The sequence below is a fragment of the Apteryx mantelli genome, chromosome 8 (assembly GCF_036417845.1).
Source record: "Apteryx mantelli isolate bAptMan1 chromosome 8, bAptMan1.hap1, whole genome shotgun sequence".
Taxonomy (NCBI): Eukaryota; Metazoa; Chordata; class Aves; order Apterygiformes; family Apterygidae; genus Apteryx; species Apteryx mantelli.
The window spans coordinates 25,669,712-25,697,696 of NC_089985.1; the positions used below are offsets into that span (position 1 = coordinate 25,669,712).

General features: G+C 38.0%; 2 protein-coding genes across 2 annotated transcripts in view; both read right to left on the reverse strand.

Annotated features, from left to right (window-relative positions):
* The window catches only part of SH3GLB1 (SH3 domain containing GRB2 like, endophilin B1), a 28,171-nt gene extending 24,736 nt beyond the window's left edge, over positions 1-3,435 (reverse strand). Inside the window, exon 1 of the mRNA XM_067300971.1 lies at positions 3,260-3,435. Coding sequence (XP_067157072.1) covers positions 3,260-3,331 — 72 coding nt within the window. The 5' untranslated portion in view covers positions 3,332-3,435. The remainder of the gene's footprint in view (positions 1-3,259) is intronic.
* A 6,856-nt stretch (positions 3,436-10,291) lies between these two features.
* On the reverse strand, positions 10,292-27,211 carry LOC106499680 (calcium-activated chloride channel regulator 1-like). Its single transcript, XM_013961213.2, has 14 exons — positions 27,032-27,211; positions 25,061-25,201; positions 24,663-24,813; positions 23,877-23,994; positions 22,992-23,163; positions 20,923-21,150; positions 18,843-19,067; positions 17,635-17,812; positions 15,702-15,808; positions 14,186-14,410; positions 13,751-14,018; positions 13,358-13,522; positions 12,244-12,471; positions 10,292-10,795 (listed from the first exon to the last, which is right to left on the reverse strand). The coding sequence occupies exons 1-14, from the start codon at positions 27,209-27,211 to the stop codon at positions 10,365-10,367; spliced, it is 2,817 nt and encodes a 938-aa protein (XP_013816667.2). The 3' UTR covers positions 10,292-10,364.
* Positions 27,212-27,985: the final 774 nt, after the last annotated feature.

Here is a 27,985-nt window from a genome sequence, read left to right on the forward strand (position 1 = left end):
GTGTGGATAAATATTGCGCCTTTGGGGGTTCTACATACGTGCAAACTGCCTCTGTGAGAAAGTTCAGTTGCAGCACAGGGAGAAAGGGTATTTATGGATCTACTATTATTCATGTTTAAAGAGCTCTTTTAAAAGGTCTCCAGTACTGTAAATTGTTCACGAAAACTTTTTACAGATTTATTAAAATACAATATAAATGGTTTTAAAGTTATTTTTTGATTGACTAATTCCAGGCAATTGTATTTGTTTCTGAAATAGGCTTTTCTATTAACATTTCTGTAAATCTACTCAGCAGTGTGAAAACTGCTTAACCAACAATACTGTAGATTTCAAATATGCTCTTAAAGAAAGAGTTAATTTTAGTAATGCTGAGCAGCATAGTAAACAGTGGTTTGACAGAAGTAAGGTTTTCAGCATGAACGCAATGCAGTAATGCTGCCACTCTGATTTCCCATGTTGGTTATCCAGTTCAAACTTAAGTTTGAATTGGTCTGTTTTATATTCTTTTTCAGATTTTACTCAGTCCCTTCTTAAGAGGGGGTGGGGAAGGCACATCAAGATTTTTTCCTCTGATAAGTAAAAAAGCTCCAGAGAAGGCAGATACTATTGATTTTCTACTTTGAACAGAACCCTTTAAAAAAAAAAAAAAATTATGAAAGCTCAATACACTGATACAAACATATTTAATATTAGCACTACTGTAACAAACCATACCAGTAAGCCATCTAATGCAGCCCTCTATCATTGTTAAATTCAAAATACACACCCAAATTGCCTTAATGCAACCAGGTTGTGCAGAAGAAAATTGCCCTGTTTTGTATAAACTGAGTTATCATAGACCAAACATTTCAAGTCTACATTGCAAAGTTGATCAGAGGGAGAAATTACATTAACGTAAGCCTCTAAGTTCAAGCAGTGGTCATTAACAATAAGAGTGTCTCTGCTGCTAAGGAGGAAGAGCCCAGCTCATCATTCCCGGCTGCCGCATGGGCAGCTTGTCTACTACAGCAGCTGGCAAGAGGAAGGACCCTCATTCCTACTACTACACTCTGTGGCAACATTTATTTTACCTCAGATACCACTACCTATATGCACTTATCACGTTGCACAAATTGCAACTACTGCAAGCTTCATGGAGAACAACTGCTTTGAAGCAGGTTCTACCCATCAGGTGGAAGGGCAGTCTTTGGATGAAGATGGCCAGTAGGCTCCATTTTACTAAGTTTTACTTTTAAGGGTTCTTCCCCACACAAGGTAAGAACCAAAAATACTTCTCTCTGCAGCTTTCTGTAGAATACTAACTAGAATATAGCGGTCTGAACACAGTACAATCTCATCCACAGGAGAAACAGGTTTCTTGGAACATAAATACCAAGTGCTTGTGGGTAAAACAACCCCAATCCGCCTGTAACAGAAAAAAATGGGTAAGCCTGGGAAACACTAACAAAATGTTCACCAGCAGCAAGCTGAAATGGAAATTAAGTGGCTTTCTTACAAATGATATTACACTGCACTGAATCGTTTCACAACATTTGTTGCTGTTTTTAATATCACAGAGCAACTACCATCAGGTCATACTAAATCATCCAGTAATGCCTGAACATAAGAGTTTAACTCAATTCACAAAGCTGTACTTTTCACTTGAGGACACAAAATCCACAGCCAGATGATACAAAAAAAAAAAATCCACAAAAAGATTGTCGCTCAATACCATCTGCACACTTTACATAGATAATAACTTAAGGAAAAATGGCATGGAGCAGCAGTAGTATACAGAACTCTAGCAACTTAGATGATAGGAACATGTTAAAGACTTGCCTCTCCCCTGCCCCAGTTAAACTTCCCATTTTAGGGGAAAGCGGCAGCTGGCAGAGGAAAATTACTACTTCCACATTTCCACTGAATTTTAGTCTACACTAAGCAGACCACTGATGTAGCTATTCAGACACAAATCAACAATACTGATAGAGCACACTGGAGTAAACAACAGTTCATATCAGCTTTAAGCCATGACAGACTGCAGAAAGCCTATATTAGGTTTAATGCAATAATCATTTACATGTAAAAAGTCAAGATAAAAGAAATCACAAGGTCCCATCACAGGGTCTTACAATAAAGGGTGAACTGTATCCCTTTTTCCTTGTTCAACAAGAAAAGCAAAATGGGTGGAGGTTGGAAAGGAAGAGATGGCCTGGGAAACACATAGCGCTGGAAGGCGGTGGGGGGGAGTGTGTGGAAAGAAGTCCATCACAAAGAAAATCCAAAAAACTGCTTTAAGTTCATTTAAATTTGAACAAAAATGCTTTCAGATGAGTTTGTATCCTCAGAGCTCTACTGCTGTTGGTTTTGCTAGAATATCAACATTTAGGGCAATACATCAGACTGGTTTCAGACCAGATAGTAACTTTAATCATGTTCCAGGCCTGACTGCAACCCATAAAGAATTCATGAGAAACCACAGTGGATGACTATACTTGCTTGGATGTCCACCTCCCTACAGGAAATCTGTTCAGGTTTGATTACATAATGCAAGCGGATTACAGCTTACAATGCCCTTAGCGCAAAGAAAAGGAAAAACTGACTCAGAAACAATGAGCTATCAAACAAGATTAAAACCAATACTGAAACCCAAAGAAACAAACAAACAAAAAAAGCCCAAGTGGACAGACAGGCTCATGTGTCACCTAAAAGCTCGAATTTTACTGACCAGAGAGCAAAGTGTTTTCAGCGGCTGTTAAAAATGTATCTGCCTGATCTCGGAGGAGACACCTTTTTGTTCTTTTCCCGCACGGGGATACATGAAGCACAACCGTGTACCCGCGCAGCTGCCGCCTGCCCCGCTCCGCCCCCTCTCCGGGCCAGACCGGCCACGACCCCGGGCGGCCTCGGTCCGCTCCCCGCGGGAGGCCGCGGGGGCCGGACGGGCCCTGGGAGCGGCCCTTCGCCGCGGCGCACCGCCTGCCCGGGCGGCAGCGCGCCAGCGCCCGGGGCTCACCCCGCCCAGCGGCGGCGCCGCCCGCGCCGGGGCCGCGCTCCCCGCCCCGGGGGGGAGGCCGCGGCCGCCGCCGCTCCCCCAGCCCCGGGGGGTGGAGGGGCGGCGGCGGCGGCCCGGTCCGGGGCGGAGCCGCGGCTGCCGGCCACTGCCCCGAGCCCCGGCCCGGCCCGGCCAAGGGAGCCGGCCCGCGGCCTCGCCCGCCTCCCCCGGCCCGGCCGCGCGGCCCGGCGCCGCCGCCGCCCCACCGGGGCGGGCGGGCCGTACCTGCACGGCGCGGCTCAGGAAGGTGCCCGCGTCGGCCGCCAGCTTCTTCACGTTGAAGTCCATGATGTTCATCTTCGGGGCGGGGCGGGGGCGGCTGACTCAGCCGGACACCGCGGCGGCGGCGGCGGCCGCTCCGGCCCGTCCCTGTGGGGAGCCACCGGGGGGCGGCGCCAGGCGCGGCGCGGCCCGGCGCGGCGCCGCAGCTGATTGGCCGAGGCGGCGGCGTCAGGCGCAGTGCCCGGCCCGGCCGGTGGAGCGGCGGCTACGCCCGGCGTGGCCCCACCCCCGGCCCCGCCCCGCCCCGGCGAGAGGGCGGTGGCCGCTCGGGGGGCCGTGGCGCGCGTGGTGCGCCTCAGGGGGGCTCTGGCCGTTATCTGCGCGCGGCAGCGCCCGGGCCGTCAGGGAGTCCGCCCGCAGTGCGGGGAGGCAGGGGGGCAGGGGAGCTCCCCTGCGCTGGGCGCCGGGCGGAAGCCGGGAAGCCATCTTGTGCGAGCGCGGCCGGGGCGGTGCCCCGCTCCGCCCTGCTCGGGGCGCGCTTGTCCTCGGTGGCCCGGCCCCGGCGCTGCCTGCGCAACCCGCCGCGGCCCGGGGCCCGACATCCGGCATCCTCGGGGAGGACTCGGAAGCGCCGGGGCTCCCCTCCGCCCCCGTTCGTTCAGTCCGGGGTTTTTGCGAGTCAAATCTCGTTTGTCTTCATGAAAAATGATTTTAGGATAGGCCGTGACAATGTGAATCGGGAAAGAATTTGTCAGAAGTCACTCAGAAAAAGGCTATTTGTTAAAAGCATTCATTTAGATAAATATGTACATAGAGACAATTGTAGAATACCACCAAAGTATCACAGAAGTAGTATTTAAAAATACCTGAAGTATCATAGTTCTACTCAATTCTTACTCGTTGCCACTAACTAAGCAAATTAAAAGATGAAATCATGCTCTAAAAATTTTGTGTTATTTTAGCTTTTCTCATCACAATTTTCAAATGTTCAAGAATGACATGGATGGTTGTTTTAAAACAGATTTACAATGTGGCACTATTGGCAACAAATTAATATTTCTAGCTTGAAAATGATCCTGGTGATTCAGTTAGGTAACTCACCAACAAACAGTAATCCTTAGCTAAATTTGATAAAGTCAGAGGAAATCCTAGGGCATTAGGACAGGAAGTGAATTCCAGAAAAAGGAAATAAATGTAACAATCAACACAATCTTACTTAAGTACTGCTCCTATTCCAGGATTTAAAAAACAAAACAAAACCCAAACTGTATGAAGTTCTCATTTTACAAGTAGTAGTGATAAGGAGAGGGCCTGAAAGCTGTTCTGTGTATTCGTTTGCTTTGCTTGAATTGTGTTTTACCTGTTTCAGCTTTTATTGTATCATGTACATAATACACGTGTGTATAAATATTTGTATATAAAAACTATATGGCTAGTTTTTTTCCATTTTCCTAAAATGAGCTTTACTGACATAATAATGTCTCAAGAGTCTCAGGTGTTAGAGGAGGTGATGCGCTTGCAGACAATACTATGTGGTCATATAAAAACCAATTACTGCTGCTTGTGATACCAGTGTAGGATATGTGAAAAGACAGCAACATCAAAGATTTAAAATTAGGACACATAAATACAATTATTTTGTTTTATAGCTTTCGTTGGTGTTAACCATTAGCAGTTCTCATTGATGGAGTCCATTGACTGCAATGTCAAATTGAGCATGGTGACCTTCAGGCAAAAGTACTCACCTCAGGTGAGATAGATGGGTACCCCAATAATGCCTGGGGAGAATGACGTGTACAGGCTGGAATTCACAACGGCCAGCGTGGTCTAGCCTTGGCCAAAACACTGCTGGCTCTTCCTTGAGCCTTGCACCCTGCTGCTACCCAGGGCTTATGGGCCTCACATACCAGAGAAAGGAGCTGCTTTCTATGGTATATTGATAGCCTTGACACTCAGCTCTTTCCTGAGTGGGTAGATGCCACTTCTTTCTAACATAACCTGGATGGAAGAGGAGGAAGAGCCCCTTCTTTTTAGCCCTCATGGGTTAGAGTATTCACATAGGATTTGGAAGACCTATTTTTAATTGTTTCCTTCCTAAAGAGGTCTAATCACAATATTCCCACCTCTTAGAAAGATACCTTAACTAGACAGTATTTCCACCTTTAACAAGTTGCTTTTTGGCATGTGTGGGGTAGGGGATGTTCAGGTTTTGTTAGCCTTCTTCCTCTTTTCTCGAATATTTAAGCAGTCAGTGGGTGAGTGAAAGGGAGAAAATAACTCTTCAGGCAAATGGTTACCACACTTATCTAAGAGGAAGGAGATCTGTCCTAACGCATGTTTATATATTTCATATTAAGCAGCCCTTGACTTTTTTGCACCATTTTACCCTACAACTGTTTAAAGTAAAATTAAATTCAGTCATTGGAACGGAATCTGGAACTCCTTGTTACCTATCTGAATTCCACAGTATTTTACTATCCACTAAACCACTATGGAGTTATTTGCTTTCTTGAAGTTCTCTTTCTCTGTACCCTATAAGCCTATAACTTAATGGTCATGACAAACTCTAGAAAGTTTTTGGACGTCCTGGAAGAAACATGCATTTTGGTGTTAACAGCTTGGAGATTCCTTTTGTCATTTTAAGAGATTACCACATGCAGGCTGTCTGTCCTGTCTTTATTGGAAGCTTCAACACCTGCAGCAGGGGCTCTTAGTGGTAAATTTGGTCCTCCTTTACAGATGCTATTCAGAGCCAAACCAATGGTCTGGGGGTTGGGTTCAGGTTAAGCTAATGCATCTGGCTCAGGTAAGGAGAGTCGTGTCTGGTGTGTGAGCTTAGTTATGAACTAGATACTGAGCTAAAGAGCTCTAAAGGTATGTTCATAGAATGTATGGTGTGTAGCAATGCCCTAACTAGTTCTGATCTAATCAGCTGGAAATGCCTGAGGAGTCAGCATGTTTGCTTCTGCCACCAGTGCCAGAGGAACATTAATCTCCTTCAGAAGTGTAGGGTGGACAGCAGGGATGGTCAACTTGTATATTGAAGTATAAACCACAAGAGAATCTACTGAATTGTCTCAGGCTGAAAAAGAAATTTAAGTATGCCATGTCCTCTCATCTCTGACTATTGGAAAAAAAGGTGGGCGACCCATGCACTGGTAGATACATTTTCAAGATCACACCAGTGAACACCATATTTTTCCAATTGCCTGATCTTCAGCACAAAAAGATCCAAGAAATAAGCCTTTACATCTTGTACTGTGGTGTATAAACACACCCTGGAACATCCCTGCCCATGGTCAGAAATGGAATTGATACAGAGAACTATTTACTGTTATTTGATAATAACTGAGTGAGAGCTTTGAGGATTTCTGGCTAAGATTCCCTAAAGTAGGAGGCAAAAAATACTAATGGTTAGAATTGCTGTAGCTCTAGTCCTTTATGTCTCTGCAGATCATTACATTTATTTTATTTTATTATGTTGATTATGTAGCTGTAAAGTTTTATAACAAAGTTTTTACCTTTGAATACACTGTAAAATAGGGCATGAAACTTGAGATCTGTAGGTGTGAATCACTATATGGTGTAGCACAGTCTCTTTTACTAACTCTGTACTAACTTCTGTGTCCAGTTTATCCATGAAGAAACTAATCTTAATTTTTTTTCTTGTCTAGTAGCTTTTTCTTGACAAGCTTGATGAAAGTCAAAGCACTGACAATGTATGAAATATTGAGCATTTTTCAAAATCACTTTGCAAAAACATTCTTGGTTTAGCAGATTTTGGCATGGTTCAGAATGGCTTCATAGATGAAGTCAATTTTTGTTTTGTTTATTGACTTTGTCAGTAAGATGTAATTTAATTTTGAGGAACAAATGGGTGTCTAAAAATACTTGAACTTTAAAGCAATCCCTTGTATATCACTTACCAACATCTAACAAATCTGTTGGGAGTGCTTCCAGAGTTTTTTCCTTGATGTTAATGAATTTTTTATCATATCCTTAAAGATTTACACCTACAAAATAGTAATTATAAACATTTTATATTAACTTAAAATATTTCTGGTATAATTAAGAGTATGAAATACTTACGGTATAAAGAATAACAAGTTATAAATTAAATGCTTATAAGCTGACTCCCAGTATTGCTTTCTGAATTTATGGGAAGGAAAAATTTAAACTGAAGGCTATGAGGTCAAAGATTTAATAAAGACCACCCAAAAAATGACTCCATGATTCAGTTTATATTGCAGTGGTAACACATTAAAATAAATAAATAACTTTTGGTAGTATGAATAATCCCAATACTATGGTACTTGTACTGAAATTCATACTTATTTAATTCTATAATATAAATAGTTACATGGGTCACATCTTTTGTCACTACTTACCACTTATGATTATGCAGTTGCAACATATGTTTTGTATAAAAGAGTTGTTTTATGATTATGGATTTATATCCTCTTTTAATGCAGTTAAACAGCTGGAAATGAAGAGTGCTGCCAGCACATTACCAGCCATAACTGTACAGAACTCCAATTAATACTGCAAAGAATAGCAGCAGTCCTTGAACCACATGTTGAGCATATATATGCACGGAAATCTGAAGGTAAAGTTGGTTCAACATGCATTAATGTAATTAAAACACATACAAAATAAAAGGAGCAGAATGTATTGTTTCTAAAGAAATGTATTTAATATTTCCCTCTCTTTAATAATCAAAGCTTATATTACTAAAATAGGTAGGGACGCTTGTTTGGGTATGAGTATATAGCCTCCATGCCAACATTAACAAATGTGAGATGAGTTTTGTTAATAACTGGGCAAAGAATATAAAATGAGTAGTGCCGGCTGCTTGGTCTCTGTACAGTAAAGGCTTGCATTTAAAATCTGGGCGCTGGATTTGACAGAACCAGAAGGTGACTGTTCTCAACACCATGCTTTTGTCCAGAAACTATGGCTATCTGAGTAGGAATTAATGCTCCTTTTTACATTAGTGTAGTCTTCTACTGATTGTCACTGCAGCTGCTGCTGTACTCCCTGGAAACACTTCAACTGGAATTGTACTAAAAGTGCATAGAGGAACTGGCAAAACACTCAGTAGGCAAAGGTCCTGAACTTTCAGGGAGCTGGACTGGTTAAATCATGTGTTGTTTTTCTGAAAACCTTTGTTTCTACAGTTTCATACTTCCTGGAGGCATGGTGGGATATTTTGGTACCCAAGCAGCATATCAGTTTGGTCCCATTCTGCCTAGCTCTCTGTCTTAGAAAAGTCTATACTCAGAGGAAGATCATATGGAAAATTCTACAGGCCAGAACTGGCCCCTATGGAAATAAAAATCAGAACAAAGTTTTTGATTTTCTCCCTTTTACTGTGCAATGATAGTTTAATGACCAGAGCTATATTTGCAGCTCTACCTGTTACCTGCTGATTGATGACTGTGAGGAAAAGCAGTTTATCACAAGGTACAGCAATTTCTCCATTGGTGATACAGGAATATTTAAACTAATCTTTGTAGAAGACTGTGAGATCTACTACTCGAAAAGCTCTGTGAAGGAAGCTGGAAGATGCAATCATTTTGAGAAGAGCATTGGGAAGACCGTACTTAGGAAAAAAATTTATATGGTTTTGACTTTAACTAGCACAGCTTTTCTAGATCGTCTGAACTCACATGTGACAGTTGCATCAATAGCCAGCATCCCAGCCCACATGGCATTTGAATATGCATACTGTCAATGTAAACATAATCAGTGAAATCATTAAAACAGTCTTGCCCTTTCATTTTGCACTTACTTGTCAGGAAGTGCAAATGAGAAAATTATGTCTGCCTTTTGCACAGATGTTCTGGAAGGAGGTGAATCCTGCATTATTTGAACTGAGTTCTTCAGATCTTTTATTATGAATATATACAGTGCTTAGTAAAATGAAGCCTTTACTTCAAATGAATCCTCTAAATGCTCCTATAGTAATAGGAGCCAACTGTAAGTACTTAATTAAACTTTGGTTTAATCATATTTGATTTTACCCTTAATTATGCCTTTATATTAAGGTCATAGTATCCTCAAAAGAAATGGTTTGATATAAAGTGATTTTTGGAACAGTTTTGGAAAACTGGAAGTGTTTTGTGTGAAGCCCACTAGATGTCAGTGTCACCACACAGTAGACCATTGCAGCTCTGCTCACTACGCAGGTAGGAGTGGGATGTCTTTGGAGTAATGCATCATTTGTCTTGGATCATGGGCATTGTATATGTAAGGTCTGCCATATTTTTATATAGCTCAAGGAAGTAGTTCCAGGAACAGTGCTGCAACCCATTTATTCTGATTGTATGATGTAGTTCCTACCAAACAATACGTATACAGTAGCAATAGAAATACAGTCATATAGATCCCTCTCCCTCCTTCCTTCACACTCTTTCTTCTTTAGCAGCTTTTAAGCTATATAAAGGCTCATCCTGGCTCCTGATTTATAGCTCTTTTTAATCTCCACCTTGGAACATTTTCCATGTGCTCGTTTGCGTATACTGTGCAACTTTCATTCTGCAAGTTTTAAAATTTTATACTGCTCTACACACACCTGTAGCTCCACATACCTAAGTATTTTTTTGAAAATAAACACCCTGGAGGTAGATAGTTTTGTTCTTGGCTCACTAAGCCTATCTGAAAACATGTGAAAGTTGCATAGAAAATCATATTGCACTGCTTGAAGATCTCTGTTCTCTTTTTCCATCTTGTCTTACTTGATTGTTATGTGGAGAATAAAAATAAGGAAACTGTCATTTTTCTTTACCTTCTTTTTTAAGAAAACAAAATGTACTACATTGGAAAAATCTTGCAACAGAATAGTTGAAGTATTTAGATTGCATAGAAACAAATGACAGTACACATATTACATGTCTGAGTGCCTGTTTTTGTGTTTACCATTTAATCAGTGTACATAGAAGACACTTTTGAAAATCTTCATCTGTAAGCGTATCAAAAAAGACAAATACATATCTGTTTAAAATCACGGCATTTAATCTTCAAACATATAAATATTTCTTTTCCTGTTTTGGAACTTACAGTAAAAATTACACTAAATTCCTTCTCGGCTTTTATTTAATAGATATGTTTACATTCTGATTGCAGGATCCTTTCTTCTGTTTTTTTTTTGTAAAACACACACAGTTGAACTTACAATAATACAAACAACAACTACACATCCAGCTACTATTGCCACTATTATTGTAATATTAACACCACCTTTATTGCCTTCATCATCTGAAGGCTTCTCTGAAGGCACAGGTGCTTTTGGAGGAAGGAACCATGTGGCATCTGCTATATTAGACACATCTGAGGTCAAGCTTGTGTTAGCAGCAGCACGTATAGCAATGTAGATTGTAGTGCCATTTTCTATTGTTATATTTTCTGGTTTGATTGTAAATAATTCTTTGGTACCAGCAGCTTTAGGTATGAGATCAGAGGAATTCACGGAAGTAGCATTATCAAAGTCATTTCTTAGGTCCAGAAGATTTTCACTGGTTTTTATTATGTAGTGATCAGCTAGGAAAAAAAGAATATATGTAACAACAAATTAACACAAATGTTTTAATACCCCTGCTTGTGGTGACAATATAGGACTTCCAGAACAATTTTGTTAAAATGCAGATGATTCTCCTCCTGTCTTCCTACAGACTGCCCAGGTCAATTAACCATCGACAATGTTCAGGGAACGGGGGTGGGAGGTTCAGCAGGATTGCTATTAGAACCTTACTTTACATGGTCAAAAGTGTATTGTTCCTGAGTCTGGGAACTCCTTCCCTTCACTAGCCTTAAAAACATTGTTTTACCAATGCCGTGCAAAATGTAGCTGAATGAGAAATTATGCTGTCCAAGTATATATGTAAGATCAAATGGCAATTAAAATATGCATTATATATAATATACACCAATATATAATATATATAATTATATATACGATATATTATATATATATTATATATATAATATATCGGTGTGGGCCTTGCATCTGATCTGCATTTTCTATCTCAATATGAAGTTCTGAAACTAGCAAAAACTGAGATATATACTAAATGATTGTCCCATTTGTCTGTAATCAAAAGAACTTGTAGTTACATTGCTGTAAATGTGTTTGACTTCCTAATTTTTTGGGGTACTGCTGCTTCTGTTTCAAGACTGCAGCTTTTCAAGACTTCCTCCTCTTTGTTTGCATTCTACTTGCTTTCATCTCTTCCTCCTTCTTTCTCTCTGTTTAGATAGTAGACACAGATGCATGATATGCCCAGCTCCACACCAGTACGGAACCCGCTACCCTAACCTGTACTGCAATAACTGGCCACTTTAGCTATCAGTCGGTTTAGATGTAGAAGTATAGTTGCAAAATAACTACATACAAGCATCTGCAAGTTTTTTTTTTTATTTCAGATTTGTTCCCTGAGTGGCCAGTTATTAAAAATTTTAGGTAAGTATGAGATTTTGATCTGAAGCTGTAATCTGCATGACTGTAGACTGTATATTTTAACATGCAGTCTCTGGTTAATGAAAGGAAATGCATGTGCGTTACAGCTGTAATTAGGTTTCCTTTTTCCCTTACAACATACTTAAAATGAGTATTATGGATAGAACCTTACTCCATCTATGTAAATGGACTAAAACTTTGTATTGTCCATTTTTTTTACCTGGCTCACATGAACAAACACGGACTAAGATTTGTTGCTGGAGTCTGTGGTGGTCGTATTACAATTTTTATAATTTTATTTATGTGCTTTGTATGTAATATTTCTTGTTACTCACTCTTTCCCCCCACCATGAAGAATTAAGGAGAACTAAAACAAATGTCGTGCAACAGAGTACCTTTTTTTTGGTTACTTTTCCAGGTGGGAAAGATGTAGCTCTCATTTCTGGTTGGTTGTCCTTAAAGGCCATGTCCTTTCAGCTAAAAGGCAATAAAGTATCAACCTCATCTCACTAAAATAAAGTGTCTGACTTACCTTGTCCAATATCAAGGACACCCCCTGGAGCTGTCCAAGTCAAGATAATTGTTTTATTGTCTATATAAGCATGAAGGTCTGTAATTTTACAAGGTGGAAAAGAAGGAGGAGCTCCTGTGCTAACATTCAATACAAAAGAACTTGTTGCAATTCTGCTGAAACTTCCCAGCTTGGCTTGGATTTCTTCATCAGTAAATTCAGGTCTTGGTGCATTCATCTGAATTTTACCTGTTTGGAAAATTTTTCAGCTTTTACCATTACAAAATTCTGACTTACATTTTCTTTTCATTTTTATTATCTCTTATTATCTATTCTTATCTATTCTTATCCTATCATTTTTTCCTTAACTTACTCAAATTTAGTGGAAAAGTTGGTGAAGGCAGAAAACAAGTAATCTCAGTATTGTCAGCATAAAAATTAGAAAACCCCAAAAGCAGAATAAGTTTGAAGTGCAGAAAATTGGAAGTGGTGCTACTATCAGTAAAGCACATTGCAGGAGTTGGTATTGGCTGCAATAAGGCAATTCTATCCATGTCTTCCTACATATCACAGACTAGGAAAATTTCAATTCTGTAGGCCGTATCTTTGTGGGAGTTTTAGACAATTTTTATATTAATTCTTCTAAATCTCACAGTGTATGTGTGTGAGAATATTAAATGCAACAATTAACATTTATTCACCATTAGGAAGAAAAAGTACTCAAAACTCAAGAAATCTCAGGAGCTAATTTTTCTACCATCATTAGTTTGTATACTAATTCTGCACAATGAACATTTTACCCAAAACTCTCATGTTGAAGTCTCATTAAGAATGATAGTTTTAAAATTTATGTCATCAGTTGCTGAAATACAGACTCTGAGCAATATTTATGCTTCTCATGGCTGTAAGGTAAATTAATTTTTAGATTAAAGACAACATTTTGCACTGCTCCCTTACATAGGATACCATAGTTGCACCTGTTTTTTTGTTTTGTTTTGTTTTGTGGGAATGATAGATGGAACAACTGTTAACATTAAATACATTTTTTTGAATGCAAATGATCCCATTTGCAAAACCTTTACACCAACATTCAAACACAAATCATACAATCTCCTTTTTTTTAAATGTTCTTTACCATTTTCTCTGTAGCCTGGTATATACAAGGCTCGATTTTGTCTGAGGCCAAGTCTGACAGTTGTATTTCTCCCATGGGCATTCACTTTCAGACTGTATCTTCCACCGCTTTGGAAAGAAGTAAAGTACCTTGAGTAGATTCCATCATTCTTGATTGTATCAGCACCTTGGTATAGAAATATTGACAATAATATCCAGCAAACCAAGCAAAAATCCTGTAGTTTACTTCTGTCCTGCAGCAGTAGGGTTCTCTACCCCCCTTGTTATTCTCTTCTTGATTTAGGGCATAGTCATGACTCAGTCCTTAGTTATCACTAAGTCTGAAGGGAGCATGCAGACTTGGATGCCAAAATGCATAAATGCAAAGGTTTTGACTGTCTATATGGAAACTTACCTGCACCATTATCAAGAAGTTGAAGGCTCTCTGTTGCAGCTTTGTCTTTCTCTATGGTTGCTATCACAGTTGCACCAAGAACAGGCAAAAACCCTTGACTAACCTCTGCATAAATGACCACTGGATTAGGTGCCGTGTTTGCCTGATTCATGTAAGCTTTGACAATCACAGGAGGAACATCAGAAGATGCTGCTCGAGAGGTAACTGTTACTGATATAATTTGATTTTGTGTATAATAATTTTCAATATGATAATGCCAGTCTCCCACCTGCAAATCAAATATAAAAATATAAAAATCTAGTAAAAAAGCTTCCTGTTCTAACAGCGCCTTCTTTTCCCCTTATATAATAAAAAATTAATTAAAGAAAAGGTGTATCCTACTCTATAGGAAATGTTGATGTGTTCAGAAAATAAAAGAAAATGTTCAGTATTTACCTCTGCAGTGCCATTTATACCAAGTCGAGCTGTTTTGGGGTTTGAATTATCAACTGTAAAGTCTGAGTTTCCATACTCTTTTCCTTTGGGGTCCCTTAGAAAAATACGTGGTTGATATAGACTCCATGCAATAACGAAGAAAGTGTCATTTCCCACAGTTTTGTCAATAGTCACAGAATTATTTATCCATTGTTTGCTTGCAACTTCTAGATCTTTGCTTTCAAGCTGTTAGAGAAATAAAATTTGTCTTATTATTAGTTAGTAGGGAAACTTAAAATAACGTCTTTTCAGAGTGATTCATCAGCTGCTGGGCAATATTGTATGCATGCACTGTTGACTTAAAATGGACTAGTCCTGGACTAGAATTTAAATTAATTTATGCCTTAAGGAAACTAACATGAAGATGTCTCTGCTGCTTTATTTATAACTCAGACCTGTACAGAGAAGACAGAATGCTTTCTAGTGCTGCTGTCTCTGCCTACAGGGAAATTAAAGCCATTTGGCACAACTATTGGATGAAGAAGAACCGTAAAATCACAGACTCACTTTCAGTGATGGTAGCTTGCATAATAACACTGATTTTAAGTGTAGAAATTATGGTAAACATAATAAGTTATGGTAAGCATAAGTCCTTCAGTTTTGTATCTAATCTATTTATCTACCTCTCTAGAGCATCTAGATCTTTCTAGTGCAAGAAAGCATCACTATGTTTCCACTGTAGTTTGTCTGTCCCTCAGAGAGAAAAAAAAAAGTCTCCCCGTATGATTGTAGGGTTTAAAAGTAAAGAAAGAGAGAGAGAGAGAACAACAAAACAAAGGAAAACATATAGGAGAGAGAAGGAAACAAGATTTCCTTTATTAAATAGGTAGTAATTTTCTCATAATTTCCTCACTCCTATTTTATAAATGATTAAATCTGCGATTAGAAAATAGCCCTACATGAACTTAAAAATTTTTTCTCTTCTATGTATGTGAGGCAGAAGAGTCAATCAAAGGCAATATAATAATTCAAAAAAACACCAGACCTGTTTGTCAAATCTGCATTGATTGCTGCTTATAATCTAGCTGTCTTTGCCAGTAGTACATTTTGGATAAAACACAGAACTGGGTCTATGTTAAAATATTAACAAAGTAAGGAATGAGAGTTGCTAGATTCTAAGTAACAGTTTGCCTACATGAAAAGTCTAAAAGTTCATAGATTTTACATACGGTTTAAGAGAGAAACTATATTTTTGGTTGTTTCTTTGTTCCTTGAGTTAGACTATTAAAATGCTCTAAAAGATAATGTTTCATATAAGAGTGAACTAGGCAACCTGGAAGAGCTGTGCTTGCTTTCTTCTGTCAAAGTCTCTTCAATTTATTTCACTTAAAGTAGAAGACCACTAAGGAAGACCACTACTTCCAAACTGCAGTTTATTTTGCACCTTTAAGTCAGGCACTGACAATTAGGATCATTAATGTTTAACCTCATTCAGTTACTAATCAGCTAAGAGGAAAATAGGTATTGATATTCAGACCTGAATAGACTGTTCAGATATATCTCCACTTCCTGATGTAATTCCACTGAATGCCTCAATTAATTTACTGGGGAGGACTTCATCTATAGCATAAAGCTGTAAACCTCCTGAAAAACAAGAGTAAAATAATTAGAAATATTAATTTTTACTCTAAAATTGGTAAATTTTATGTGACTTCTGGTATTGAATGGTCTACCAAGACAATTTGTTAATAAGTCCAAAAACTAAATTTACCTTTTTTAATGCTTTAATACATACATCAAGGTAAAATCATGTAAAAATCAATTCCAACTTATGCAATAAACTCATTTTATCTCCCATTGGCATAGTTTGCCTAAAAATCACACACCTGCCGCATTTCGTCAAGTACAGCATTTTTAGACTGTTTGTATTACCTTTGGATTCTGAGTCATGTATTATCCCTTAAATGAAATTCTGCTCTGAAAAAGTCTCTGTAAAAATGAGATCGTGGCGTTCCATGATTTGTGGCTCTTTGAGATCCAGATCACCTCTGTTTGTTTAATAGTGTAAAGTTGGGATCTCTTTACGTGCATACTGATTTCACACAGCTCCAGTCCATTTGAGGTTCTGGTACTCAGTGCAGATCTATTAAAGAATTACTTGTGCATGATTTCATGCGCTCTACTGAAGCATCTGCACTTCATGTATTTGCTGCACTGAACCTTCTTTCAATCTGGGATCTTACAGGCCAGACACAAACTGAGCCATTGCTGTGCACTGAATGCAGAGGGCACAGGAATCCCCACGTGGGAGAGAGGCTGCTGTGCCAGGCTGAACCTTGGTGAGATACCCAAAATGTAGCGTCTGCCCTCACAGCCCCTGCCTGCCATGTAACGCTGCTCACCCCCATCCCTCACGCGCAGATGTACGTGTGCAGGCAGCTCATGTCAGATGCATGGCTCTGTCTCATGTGGAGTCGTACACACTGGCAGAAGCATTAGCTCAGAGATCTACACAGTATCTTTGGAGATTTGATTTTTGTTTCTGAGAGGGGAGACTTGCTAGATGGCAAGTGCATTCTGAAGGACTGTATGGGTTCTTTCTGGCTCACGAATCACTGTTAATAAATACTCTGCAATTGGAACCTGAATAACCAATTCTGTCTTAAAATACAGACCAGAACAGAATTGAGCTCTAGACTCTCCCATAGCCATGTTGATCCAAAGATGTAAAAGTATACAAAGGTATTCAATGTTATTTAAATTACTAAGGCAAGTAGATAAGTTTGAAAATACACAGCATGCGCACCTCTCAAATAAGATTTATTTGCCATATCTGTTTAGAATCAAACTGCATTCTAGATCTACCCAAGGAGTTTGCATTCTCCCACAGTTTTTGCAGGTACTTCAGCATGAAGCAACACCCTGATGGATAGTTTTTAAACAGCTATTTTAAAATTAATTGTGTAGCACCAGCTCAGATGATAACAGCTAAGCTTGCTAATGACAAGGTAGTAAGAGTGTTTTAACATTTTCTAATAATGCACTTCAGCTGCAACAGTTAGAGAAAATTATTATTTACATAATAAATAAATACTTATAAATTAAAGAGTAGAGAAAGTTCTAGTCATTGCATGCAATGCCACAAATAAAATTCTAGTCATTACAGAACACTTCTTTTTGTATGTTATATAGCAATGTCATAATTAAATCTCTTTAGTAATAAAGTATTGTCATGTTACTATATTTTTAAAATCAAAACCACTAAAACAAAACTATGGGTCTAAATAGTGCTGCTTGCTTGCATTAAAAAAACCTGTTGTGAAAATGGAACTTCTTTAAAATTAAATTTATAAAAATTATATTTATTAAAATCAAAGGTATTTAATTTCCTAGAGCAATTAATTGCTCTTATTTTACATTTTCATACTTGAATATGCAAACCAGAAAAAGAATTTATTTAGAATATTTACCTGTCACCCTTGAAAACTCGTCTAATTCTTTAGCTGCGTCAGGCCCTAATGCAATGGTGTGAATTATTGCCCCACTTTGTTTCACGTTATCAAGGCAATTTGCAATATTCGAGTCTTCTCCATCAGTCAGCAGTACAATTTCAGAACCATATGTAGTTTTGAATTTATCTGTAATCACCTGAATTAAGAAGAGAATTCAAGATACTAGCAACAGAATAATTTTAAATCCTAGCTTATCCCAAAGCACAGTCAGTGTATGCATTCAGAACTGTGTTACCTTCAAATATAAGACAAATTTATTCTTTAATAAATGTTTGAGGTTTTATTTAACACTAAAACTGTTATGATATTATTACAATTGATATTGAAACATTTAATCACTTATAACTAGTGAGTGTTAAATTATAATAAATAAACATTTATTATATATTTTCCTGGAAAAGAAACCCATCCCACATTGAATATCTCAGAAATATCCTGCCTGTGTATGCTTTGCCAGTTCAGGGTGTGGGTGTTTAAGGGCAACATATAAAAACTTTATGTCTGATATCTGGAACTACTACTCTTTATTCTCCGCTCAAAATTTCAGGACTAGAGAAGGAAAGACATAGTCCCAAGGGGGATTTGGGGTAGGTGAAGGTGGGGCGACTCTTGTTGGCGGGGTGGGTGACGCCTCTGTCTCTGGCTATTCCATCCCTATCTGGATGCCCTCCTGCCTCCTGGTCTCCCCTGTCCTGAGCCTCCTTTCTGCCTAGGACTCTCAGCAGCCTCAGCAGTCTCGTTATTCTCTCTAGCACTTCTTTTTCTTTCTTTCTTTCTTTCTCTTCCCTTCTCCTACACATTGCTACTGATTCACAGACATGCAACTGAATTAGGTGACATCTGCTCAGTTTTTCAAAGACTGCCAGCCCCAGGAAGTAAAATAGATAAGAAAAGAATAATATCTATCTGTTACTATTTTTCTGATCTCAGGATTTTTACGAGATTTCATAATTTTAGGGGTTTGATTCCTGACTTGTGAACCCTGGGAATTAATAATACTACTGCTGCACAGCTTCCCATTTCAGTACTTATCTATTCTATATGTTCATTGCAATGAACATACATGATTGTGCCGGAAGACCATGTTCAGTGGACTATCAAGTATGTTCCTTGATTTTTCATCGGTTTCCCTACATTCTAGAGGATATTTCCACATTGTACTTTACCTTAAATCCTGTCTGTACACCTGCGCAGATATTTGTTCCTCCATTAGCACTTTTAGGCAAATATTGAGTAAGACTACGGCGTACTGTATCACTGGTTATTTGTTGCAAAGGAGCTTTTACATTTGCTGTAGATTCAAATGTGACAATTCCAACCCAGGAACCAATTTCAATAATTTGGAGCAGAAATACCTCTGCAGCCTGATAGAGATGGTTAATGCGGTCACGCTGTATGTGGAGACAAAAAACATCCTTAGAATGCATCCTTAGATATCTATTCTGAAAATATAGCAACTATTGATGTTGTTCAGTTTGTAATGAAAAATTAATAACTATCTGCTATAAGGTACATTAGACAACTCATATGTGTGTTCAGTCACAGAACAGAGGAGATGTGTACCATGTTCTGGTATCATGAAAGTGTGTTTGCAAACTGTACATTTCAGGAAAGATATCATTAACCAAACTTCATCTTCTGAGGTTATGACCTCATTTCTAACAAATTATCTGTTACTTTTTTGTTTTGATAGCATGTTTTCAGTCCAAAAGTACAGAATCTCTAACACCCATGGGGTAGGTTAGCCTAGACAATAAGTATTTTGGAAATTGAATATTAGTAAAATAATTTATATCTTAAATGTAAATATTTGAAGCAATTACTGAAATAAAAAAGTTAAACTTGAAAATATTTCTCTCTGAAGCTAGCTATTATTGCAGGATTCATAATTATCTTCACTTTCTGAGTAAACATTACATTATTAATTACCAACTGATTTCATAAAATGTATAATGATTGGCAGACATTCATCCATATTGTAAAAATCATTATATAATTTATTACAACTGCAAATCTTTGCTGAAGATCAGCCCCAGGAACAGCACTGCAGTGGAATGGCACATCTGGAAATAGGTCTGTTAATGGAGCACTATGGGAGAATCCCATACTTATTTGTAGGTACCTAGAGAATTAGAGCATTTGCTGCTTTATGCTTCTTTGTGTACTTTTTGGTTTAAGGCATAACTGTCAAATATTTAAGAATATTTCTCAACATGCTTGAGCCTTATAAATTATTTCCTTGAGATCGATATAAATGCTATTCTTGGCATTTATATTTTCCGAGGCACAAGTAAGTATTGTGGCCTCCATGCAAAAACTAGAGATGACCTTCCCATTATTAAACCAGTGAAAAAGTCTAATTTTTAATCTTGAATTCCTATGACATGACAGTCCAAACTTGTAATATTTTTGAGAAAATATAAACTGTCATTGGCTCACTGCTGAATCTTGGAAGAAGTAAGTTATAGATAAGGAAATTCTGTATGTCATCAAAAGATGATAGGCTCATTTTTAGAAGCTGTTAGAATCTGCATAGAGGCAGTCTATTAAGAAAGCATGGGGAAATGGCCTTGTCTGTCCAAAATACTTTTGTCACCTTTCTGCAGCTGATCACATTGATATCAGTTTTATGAAAGTATTAGGTATTTATGCAAATGAGTACATATTCAGGGACCTTTACTTAACCTTGTGTTCATAAATAAGCTTAGTAGCTCATGCCATGGAAAGTTCTGAAAGAGTAAAACTATGCAAAATTTTGTGAAAAAAAATTAAGGTGTAAAAGCCTCAGCCATGTTAAAATGACATAGCATTAAGATAATTCACATTTTTGATTTGAAAAAGCAGTATCATGATGAGAGGAGAACATCTCATTTATTGGTACTTACCTACATATTGTTTTAAATAATTTTAGAATCATACTTAATACAAAATAAAATCCTATCTATAACATACTTTCTGTTTGGGAGAAATACAATGGCAATGTCATTCTAGGTCTGAAACAAAGGAAAGAAAATATTTAAATTTGAGATTTTATAAGAAAAAGGAGACCAAGTTTGACCACTCTCTGTATTTTGAAGGAATTTCTTGTAGGAATTTCTAAATAAGATTAGCAGGGAGAAATTAGTCTCCTTTTTTCTAAAATAATAAAGTTAATTACTGGAATATTGACTGAAAGTATTTAAATTATTTTATATCTGCATTTTTAATATTTTTTGTCAAAAATGCATATAAAATGTGTATTCTTACCAATGACATGCTCCCAGAAATATCCAGTACTAGGCAGACTGCTCTGTCTTGGGTCTGCAGTAGTTGGAATGTGGTTTCAGCAGGGGGTGTAGGACTATTTATGGTAGAGGAGTTTTGAAAGTCATCAGATTCCATAATTACTTCCCATGTGCTTTTGTAGTTGCAGATCTTATTTTGCATGTTTGGAGCCTCTGCATTATGAGTGCTTTTATCACAAAATTCAACCACCTAAAAGTCAGATTGAAGATAATAATAATTCTGAGCTTCAACAGCATGAATATAACAAAATATCTCAGAAAATAGGAGGTTTGTGGTGAGAGATGGACAAATATAGGTGTTCTTTCATGAGAGAATGTGTCTTCTGTGTCATGGTGCCTCTCCAGCCAGGATCTTAGAAGAAGCAAGCAGAGAAAGGTGCTCCAAGAATGAGGGTCAGCACAAGTCAGCAGCCTGCATATTTAACCAACTTCTTGGGTTAAGCTGATGGTCTTGAACCAATTCCTGTGAGTCTTCTTGGGTAGAACAAGGAAACAGATGCAAAGGATACAGAGTCAAGAAACAACCTCCCCTGCACTTAAATGTCTAGGGATGTCAGCAGAGTACTGCTGAGGGAAAGCCATGACCACTAAAGGTCTCAGAAAGAGCTTGCCTGAAAAAATAGAAGTAAATAGCTAAAGGAATTATCATCCCTTACTACAGGGATGTAGCTTTCCAGAAGACTGTTCATCATGCTAACATGTCCTAGAACCCCTGCACAACCACTGAAGCAGAGCTGACATGAGGATACCAGCCTGGCCACTTTTGAGAGAGGTGGGCTGCTGCTTCTGCATGAGGGATAGACAGACAAGTTTGTTCTGCAGGGGAGGTAACACAGTTCAGGTGGCAGCTTACAGAGAGAGTGATCTAAAATCACCTGTATCTTATACGTAAGGCATCTGGTAAGAGCACTTCACTTCTATGCTTGTTGATCTGATTTTCTAAAAAAGGAGCAAAAAGGATGCTGAGATCTCAATGCATCCCACCCTCATTGACACAAAACAGCTCTCAGATTAATTCCACTAGCTCCTGTCTTCTCTTTTGAAAAGATTATAATAGAACTGATAACATCACTTGGAAGAAGATTTGACAGGCACCTGTTGTACCTGTGATAGTGTGCAATGTAATAGGAGGTATGAGTCCTTTGAGAGACTTGGAAAAGCAGATTTCTACAAAACCTAGGTAGAGATGCTATGAATTATCACAGGGGAAGATTTAAATAAGCATCCAGCCCACCCCCAAAAGGAGTATGTTTGCGTCCTTGCTGTAGGGGTCTCTGCAGTCTTTTTCTCCCAAAAAAGGACAGTAGGTAGAAGAGGCTGTCCTAGAGAGACTGCCCTCTCTAGAGTGTGCAGCTGCTTCTCTTGAAGAAGGAGTGAGAGGGGTTGTTGTAACTTGGGTGGAGTTCTGTTATACAAAATCTCCTAGTAAAGCTTTTATTTCTAGTCTTAGAGATTACAGCACTTGTCCAAGTTGGCAGTAAATACAACCAACAGTAATACTTATTACAGTTCTTTCTAGGCAGACAGTCAAGGCTACATTAAAGATCTTTACTGGGTGACAGTTGTCCTAAGAAGTCCTAAAAGATAAGAGATGATAGCCGTTTCAAATGTAGGAGGTGAGTAAGCTCATTTAGAAGGAAGACTGTTGAAACAAGCCATGGTTTGCCTGTAGCATCAATCAGAAACTGAGCTAAAATAGCAGAGAATTTGCTGCAGATTGGTTGACATGTCAATGGTGGGGGTGGTAACAAACTGACAGAAAACACCTTCCAGAAAGTCAGGCACACAGCAGGGGAAAAAAAATGCTAAAGCAACCAGAGGCTGGCTGAAAAATGACTTGTATTATGAGCAAAAATTGTCTCCTGTTGTTTGAGTTTATTCAGGGAAGCAGGATTTGTGCATATTCTTTGAAATAGACAGAAATTAGTCAAAGAAATGCCTGACTCTGTGATCTTTTTATCCAGCAGAAATAATTGACAAGACCTCAAATGTTATTAAACACTCAATTTGGAAAGGTGTAGCAATACTTACAGAAGGTAAGCTTTGCATGTACATAATAGAAGATGGGATATTTTGTTGTTTATCTGGTACAAATGTGCATCCAGCTTCATAGAGCTGGCCATCGTATCTGCAGTCCCTTACATTACAGTTGTTTCCATTGCACTCTTGGAAAACAGGTGCACCAGTGACACTAGCTGAACACCTAGAGGAAGAGAAGATAGACAGGGTTGGCTAGGAACCCCTAAATATTCTGTGATACGTTTTATTGTTGGTTTGAATTTTGGCTGCACAAAGCCAAGTTGCCATTGACACGCCACTGTATGAGACATTGCACAAGTACATAGGTAGGCACTCTTCATGCCTTGCAGAGTCCCCAGTCTAATCTAGAAATGATTAAAATCATGAAACCATTGTCTTTTGTTGATGCAATTGATAAGCATCCTGTGGTATTTACAGGCAATGCAGGAAAGATGTTTTGCTAGGAGCTGCAATGCAAAACACTATTGGAATGCCCAACCTGCAAAAAAAGGGCAAGGTTTCTTTGTAGAAACCACTTAAAATCACAGTGGTTTCAGTAGGGGATTTCAGTATTGTTGATAACTACTATTTGACAAAATTTTGTTAAATAAGATGTAACAGATGGTAATTGAAGTCTGCAGTTGCACACAGGGCAAAAGTCTATGTAGCTTTATCTATAGCACCTGTTACAAAACAGCACTGCAATTCAGCCAGCTTGGACTCTGAGCTGCAAGCATGCAATAGTAGCTGTTGAATAAACATCATTTAATCATATGAACAGCTCATGGAGACTCTACAGAGCTCAAAGTACAAACTCCACATAGACAAGAATATAGAAATTGTTACTGAAATTTTTAATACTGTGTAATGTAAAAGAAGAAATATGAAAAATAATACCTTGTTGCTTCGACACTTGCTTTTCCAGAATTTGTAGACACATAAAAAGGTGCATCGCTATTATATTCATCAAATACCCCCCACCGAAGATGAGCCCATTCATGCACAAAAACTCTGCCTGTTGAAAAGTAATAACATATACACATTCTAAATACAACCATTTAAAACCAACTCAACATTTTAGGAAGTCATTTTAACAAAATAATTCCTCTCTCATGTAATACAAGAAAATTGTGACATGCTTAAGTGATAGGAAAAATAATTTTACCTTGAGGTACAATAAGGAAGGCTTTAATTTAGTAACCACGACTAGAATTTTGATTCATATTTGACTTTCTCAGAAATTCAGGAACTGTTCTAAAGAAGCTTTCTAAGCTGGCAAAAGTCTTGTGAGGAACTTTTGTTTCTGTGAGGTTTCTGTCCCGTAGGGCAGCAAACCTCTACATTTTTTGTCCCTAATGTAGTATAAAATAACATATACAAGCAGTGGATATTTTATCTGGTAAGTGAGCTTAAAAAGAAGGCTACTGCTAATAGCAGCAGTTACAGTACAGAAAAATAACCATTTAAGGTTTTCAAAGAGATAACAACTTTTGGATCCAGTGTTTGAATATTTAGCTTCAGACACTTTACAAGAATTTATTACTTCTGAAAAATCTCTCTCTTTTAAAGTGTTTTAATTTTGGCAAGCAAACTGAGGTACCCAAATTCACTAATCACTTTGGAAAATCATGGTCATTGCGTATTAACAGTAAAACAGGCAATTGAACTAAACAGCAGTATTACCTCTTTCTCCATAAATATTTAGCAAACTGCTTTTTAATAGGAAGTTAGGTGTGAAATGGATGTATCTTCCTTTCTCCTTACATCCTCCATACTGTAAGGTATATGGATCATCTCCATATTTCAAGAAAGGATCTGCTATGATGACATCTGCCTACAATAATAAGACCAAAGGCTTAAATAACATTAAGAAATGAAGGGTGGAAATAGAGAAGGGTTAGGTGAGTCTTTCTGAGTAAGTTCAGTCCTACAATTTTTTACTCTACCAATGCTCTCATCAACTCTCCTCTTGAGTGAGAACTTCCAGTATTAGTCATACATCTTGTAATAATTTATAATATAGCATTATCAAACCAGCTGTTCCTTATAGTTTTAATCATAAAGAGTTCTGTAGGTCATACCTTGTCATATGATTCTGTTTTTAATCTTGAATAGTTGGTGTTTTTCTTCCATGTTTTAGGAATTATGATTTTTACAGACTTGAAGAAAAATCGATGTTTTGTAGCTTCAAACAAGTAATTAGAAGCATCTTTAACCATGACCTAGGGAATGAAAGAAAATAAAACATTAATATTAATTTTAAAATTAAAAGTAAGTGCAAGGAATAATTTAGACTTGTTAAGAAAGAGTAGTAAAATAAAAGAGCACTAAGTACATAACACAAAACAGAGGAAGTACTACCATCTTCAGCACAAAAAGAATATATGAAGAAACCAAATTGTAGTTCTTGGAAACCTACACCTGCTCTATAATCCTCTTCTTAATCAGAGACTGTGATAAAATTCACACTCTAGCTTTCATATGATATAAAAACTACTAAATGTAAGAATTTTTCTCTTAAAGTAATACGAGCTTGATAGCAAGTGTGGTAAAGTGTGGTACTGCACCTGGTGTTTCATTTATCTGAAAAATGTCAGCATTTTTCTGTCAAATTCACTGTTTCTCCTTTCTTCTTATTTGTATTATTACTATATGCTGCCATTACTTTCCTTTCATGTTGCTCTTTTACCACCTTTCTTTGAGTACAGACATCAGAAAAAGCATTCCCTTTGTTTGTTTTTCTCTCCAGTAACAACTAGCTGTTCAATGGGGAAAAAAAGGAAGAATGGAGCTGAAATCTGTCCCATAGGCTTTTGATAAACTAAGAAACAAGCTGTGACAAAGGCTTTGGAATCAAACACCTATGTTACATGTGCATTGAAAAGTCAGCTAAAGGATATTTCTTGAAGAAATTAAATTTGCCAGGCCTGGGAGTGATAGTGAGTTCTAACCCCATGACAGGTTGAGAATTAGTGAGACATGACATTTCACCTGTCCTCATCCCACCCCTGCCTGCTGTGCACACAAAACAGACCAGTTTTAACTAGATTAAGGGAACTAAAGGAATGGTATAAGAGCAAGTTCTCATAAGGGCAGCTATTGTGTAAATATATAATGTAGTAGTTATCTTGCAGGAACAGTAACTGCCACACGTAGGCTTCTACCCTAAAAAACATACTTAGTAGCTTGTCCCGTAATGAAAATGGAGTGATCTAAGCTATGTTTATTATTAAAAAAGGTGGCAATCAGTGAGAAATGGTAAAAAGTAAACTATCACATCCAGTTTAGCTTCATGTAATCCTCTTGTTAGGTGAGAGAAATCTGGAAATGTTATAAACTATTTGGCTGACCTAAGGATGGTATCCTTCATACCTGATCTTAGAACTGATATGGGACTGAGATAATCCTACATCAGGGTCTAACAGGCATTAGACATACTGCAGAAGTTGGGGTAACTGTCCAAAGAAGCATGCTTTTTGGCAGATTTCCTCCAAAATGATTTTGCATAGGCAAAACCATATTCCTTTCTTTGAGATCTGGCTAGCATCCTACGCTAAGGGAATTGATCTGTAGAGGCATCTATGTGGGATGCCTTTCAGGAGTCTACAATGGCTGCAATAAAAGCTAAGCCCAGAAATATCACTAAACCTAAGCATTTTTTTGTACGTTAGGAGGTATATTAGCTAGTGAAAAGTGCTAGGATAGTAGCATAATCAGTGGCTTTTAAAAAAACATTCGTAGGATATTTTTTTCAGGTAAAGATTTGGAAAGCTGCTTAAAGGAATTTCAGTCTGCCTCCCAAAAGACTATATTACAGTGTTGTCTCACACAGGCGAGCGGTGCTCTTAGTAAGAACACTAGATGGCAAGACAAATTAGAAATGACTGGTTTAGTAACTATGGGATTAATCAATAATTAATTCAAAACAAGAGGAAAAATTCCCATTGACATGAATGGGAGCTGGACCTGATTCATGCTATATTGCAAGTAGAAAAAGTCAAGGCATTCTAAAATACTGAGAAAACAAAGCATGTAAATGCAAATGTTCTTACCTTTGTGTTTTCAATGATGTTGGCATCTTCTGGCACCTTGGGATTAATTGCAATAACCAAATCCTCATAGCCACTCTCATTTAGCCATACCATAGAACCTATTGCCACATGCGGGAGCTGAAAAGCCAGCAAAAATATCAAGCTCCTGAACACCACCATTACTTGTCCCTGTCCCCACATTTTTGGTTAGAAGAGTGATGGCTTATCAGCCTTATTTATACAACTGCCAAAAAAATGTAAAATTTAGCGACAGGACTTTGATCCTTTATGCAAATATGGTGAAATGTGATTGGATACACTGACTTTATTTAATTATGCATTAATTTTAGGAGGAAATATTTGAATGTTATCGTGACCTAAAATATATATATGTATTTCCTTGTGCACCTTAATGTGATCTATGTTCTGTTACTCAGTTTACCTCAGATTTAATCTGGACCATTTCCTGAGTAAGCAGAAATGATAATTGTAGATCTCTGGAATTTCCTGAGGAAACTCTGAACAGCACAACTATGTAGTATAGAATTGAAACAACAAACAAGGCAAATGCTGTTCAGTGAGAGAGTAAGGGTCCCAAGAACTTCTATATGTATTATTCAGTATGCAATATTCCTCTTTGCTTTTAGGTGTAAGATTGTCACAATTGTACCAAAACATATTTTGCTCGAGTGAGAACAGTTTACTGAGCAATTCAGATTACTCTGAGTGGCTGCCTTATCTCCCTTTCTCATGTCTCACTTTGTGCTCTAAGAAACTTGTCCAGAAGTGATTTTATATTTCATTCCAAGTCCTTGACAAAATGTTTAATAGCATCAGACCTATCACTGATTTGCAATCCTTTGAGAAATGTCTATGATCTAGATGATGATTCTCTACCTGCTGCTTTTTGAGATCTCTTGGCTAGACAGTTCCTAATTTGCTAAGGATGTGCTTAATTAAGCCAATGTAGTGCTA

What these genes read in the sequence shown, in the direction of transcription:
- LOC106499680 (XM_013961213.2), bottom strand. Translation starts at nt 27,211, where the DNA reads ATGTGGGGACAGGGACAAGTAATGGTGGTGTTCAGGAGCTTGATATTT. An exon ending in TTTCTGGGAGCATGTCATTG is followed by an intron (nt 19,068 to 20,922) that starts GTAAGAATACAC and finishes CTCCACATACAG; the next exon opens with CGTGACCGCATTAACCATCT. An exon ending in ACTTCTTGATAATGGTGCAG is followed by an intron (nt 13,523 to 13,750) that starts GTAAGTTTCCAT and finishes TTCTATACCAAG; the next exon opens with GTGCTGATACAATCAAGAAT.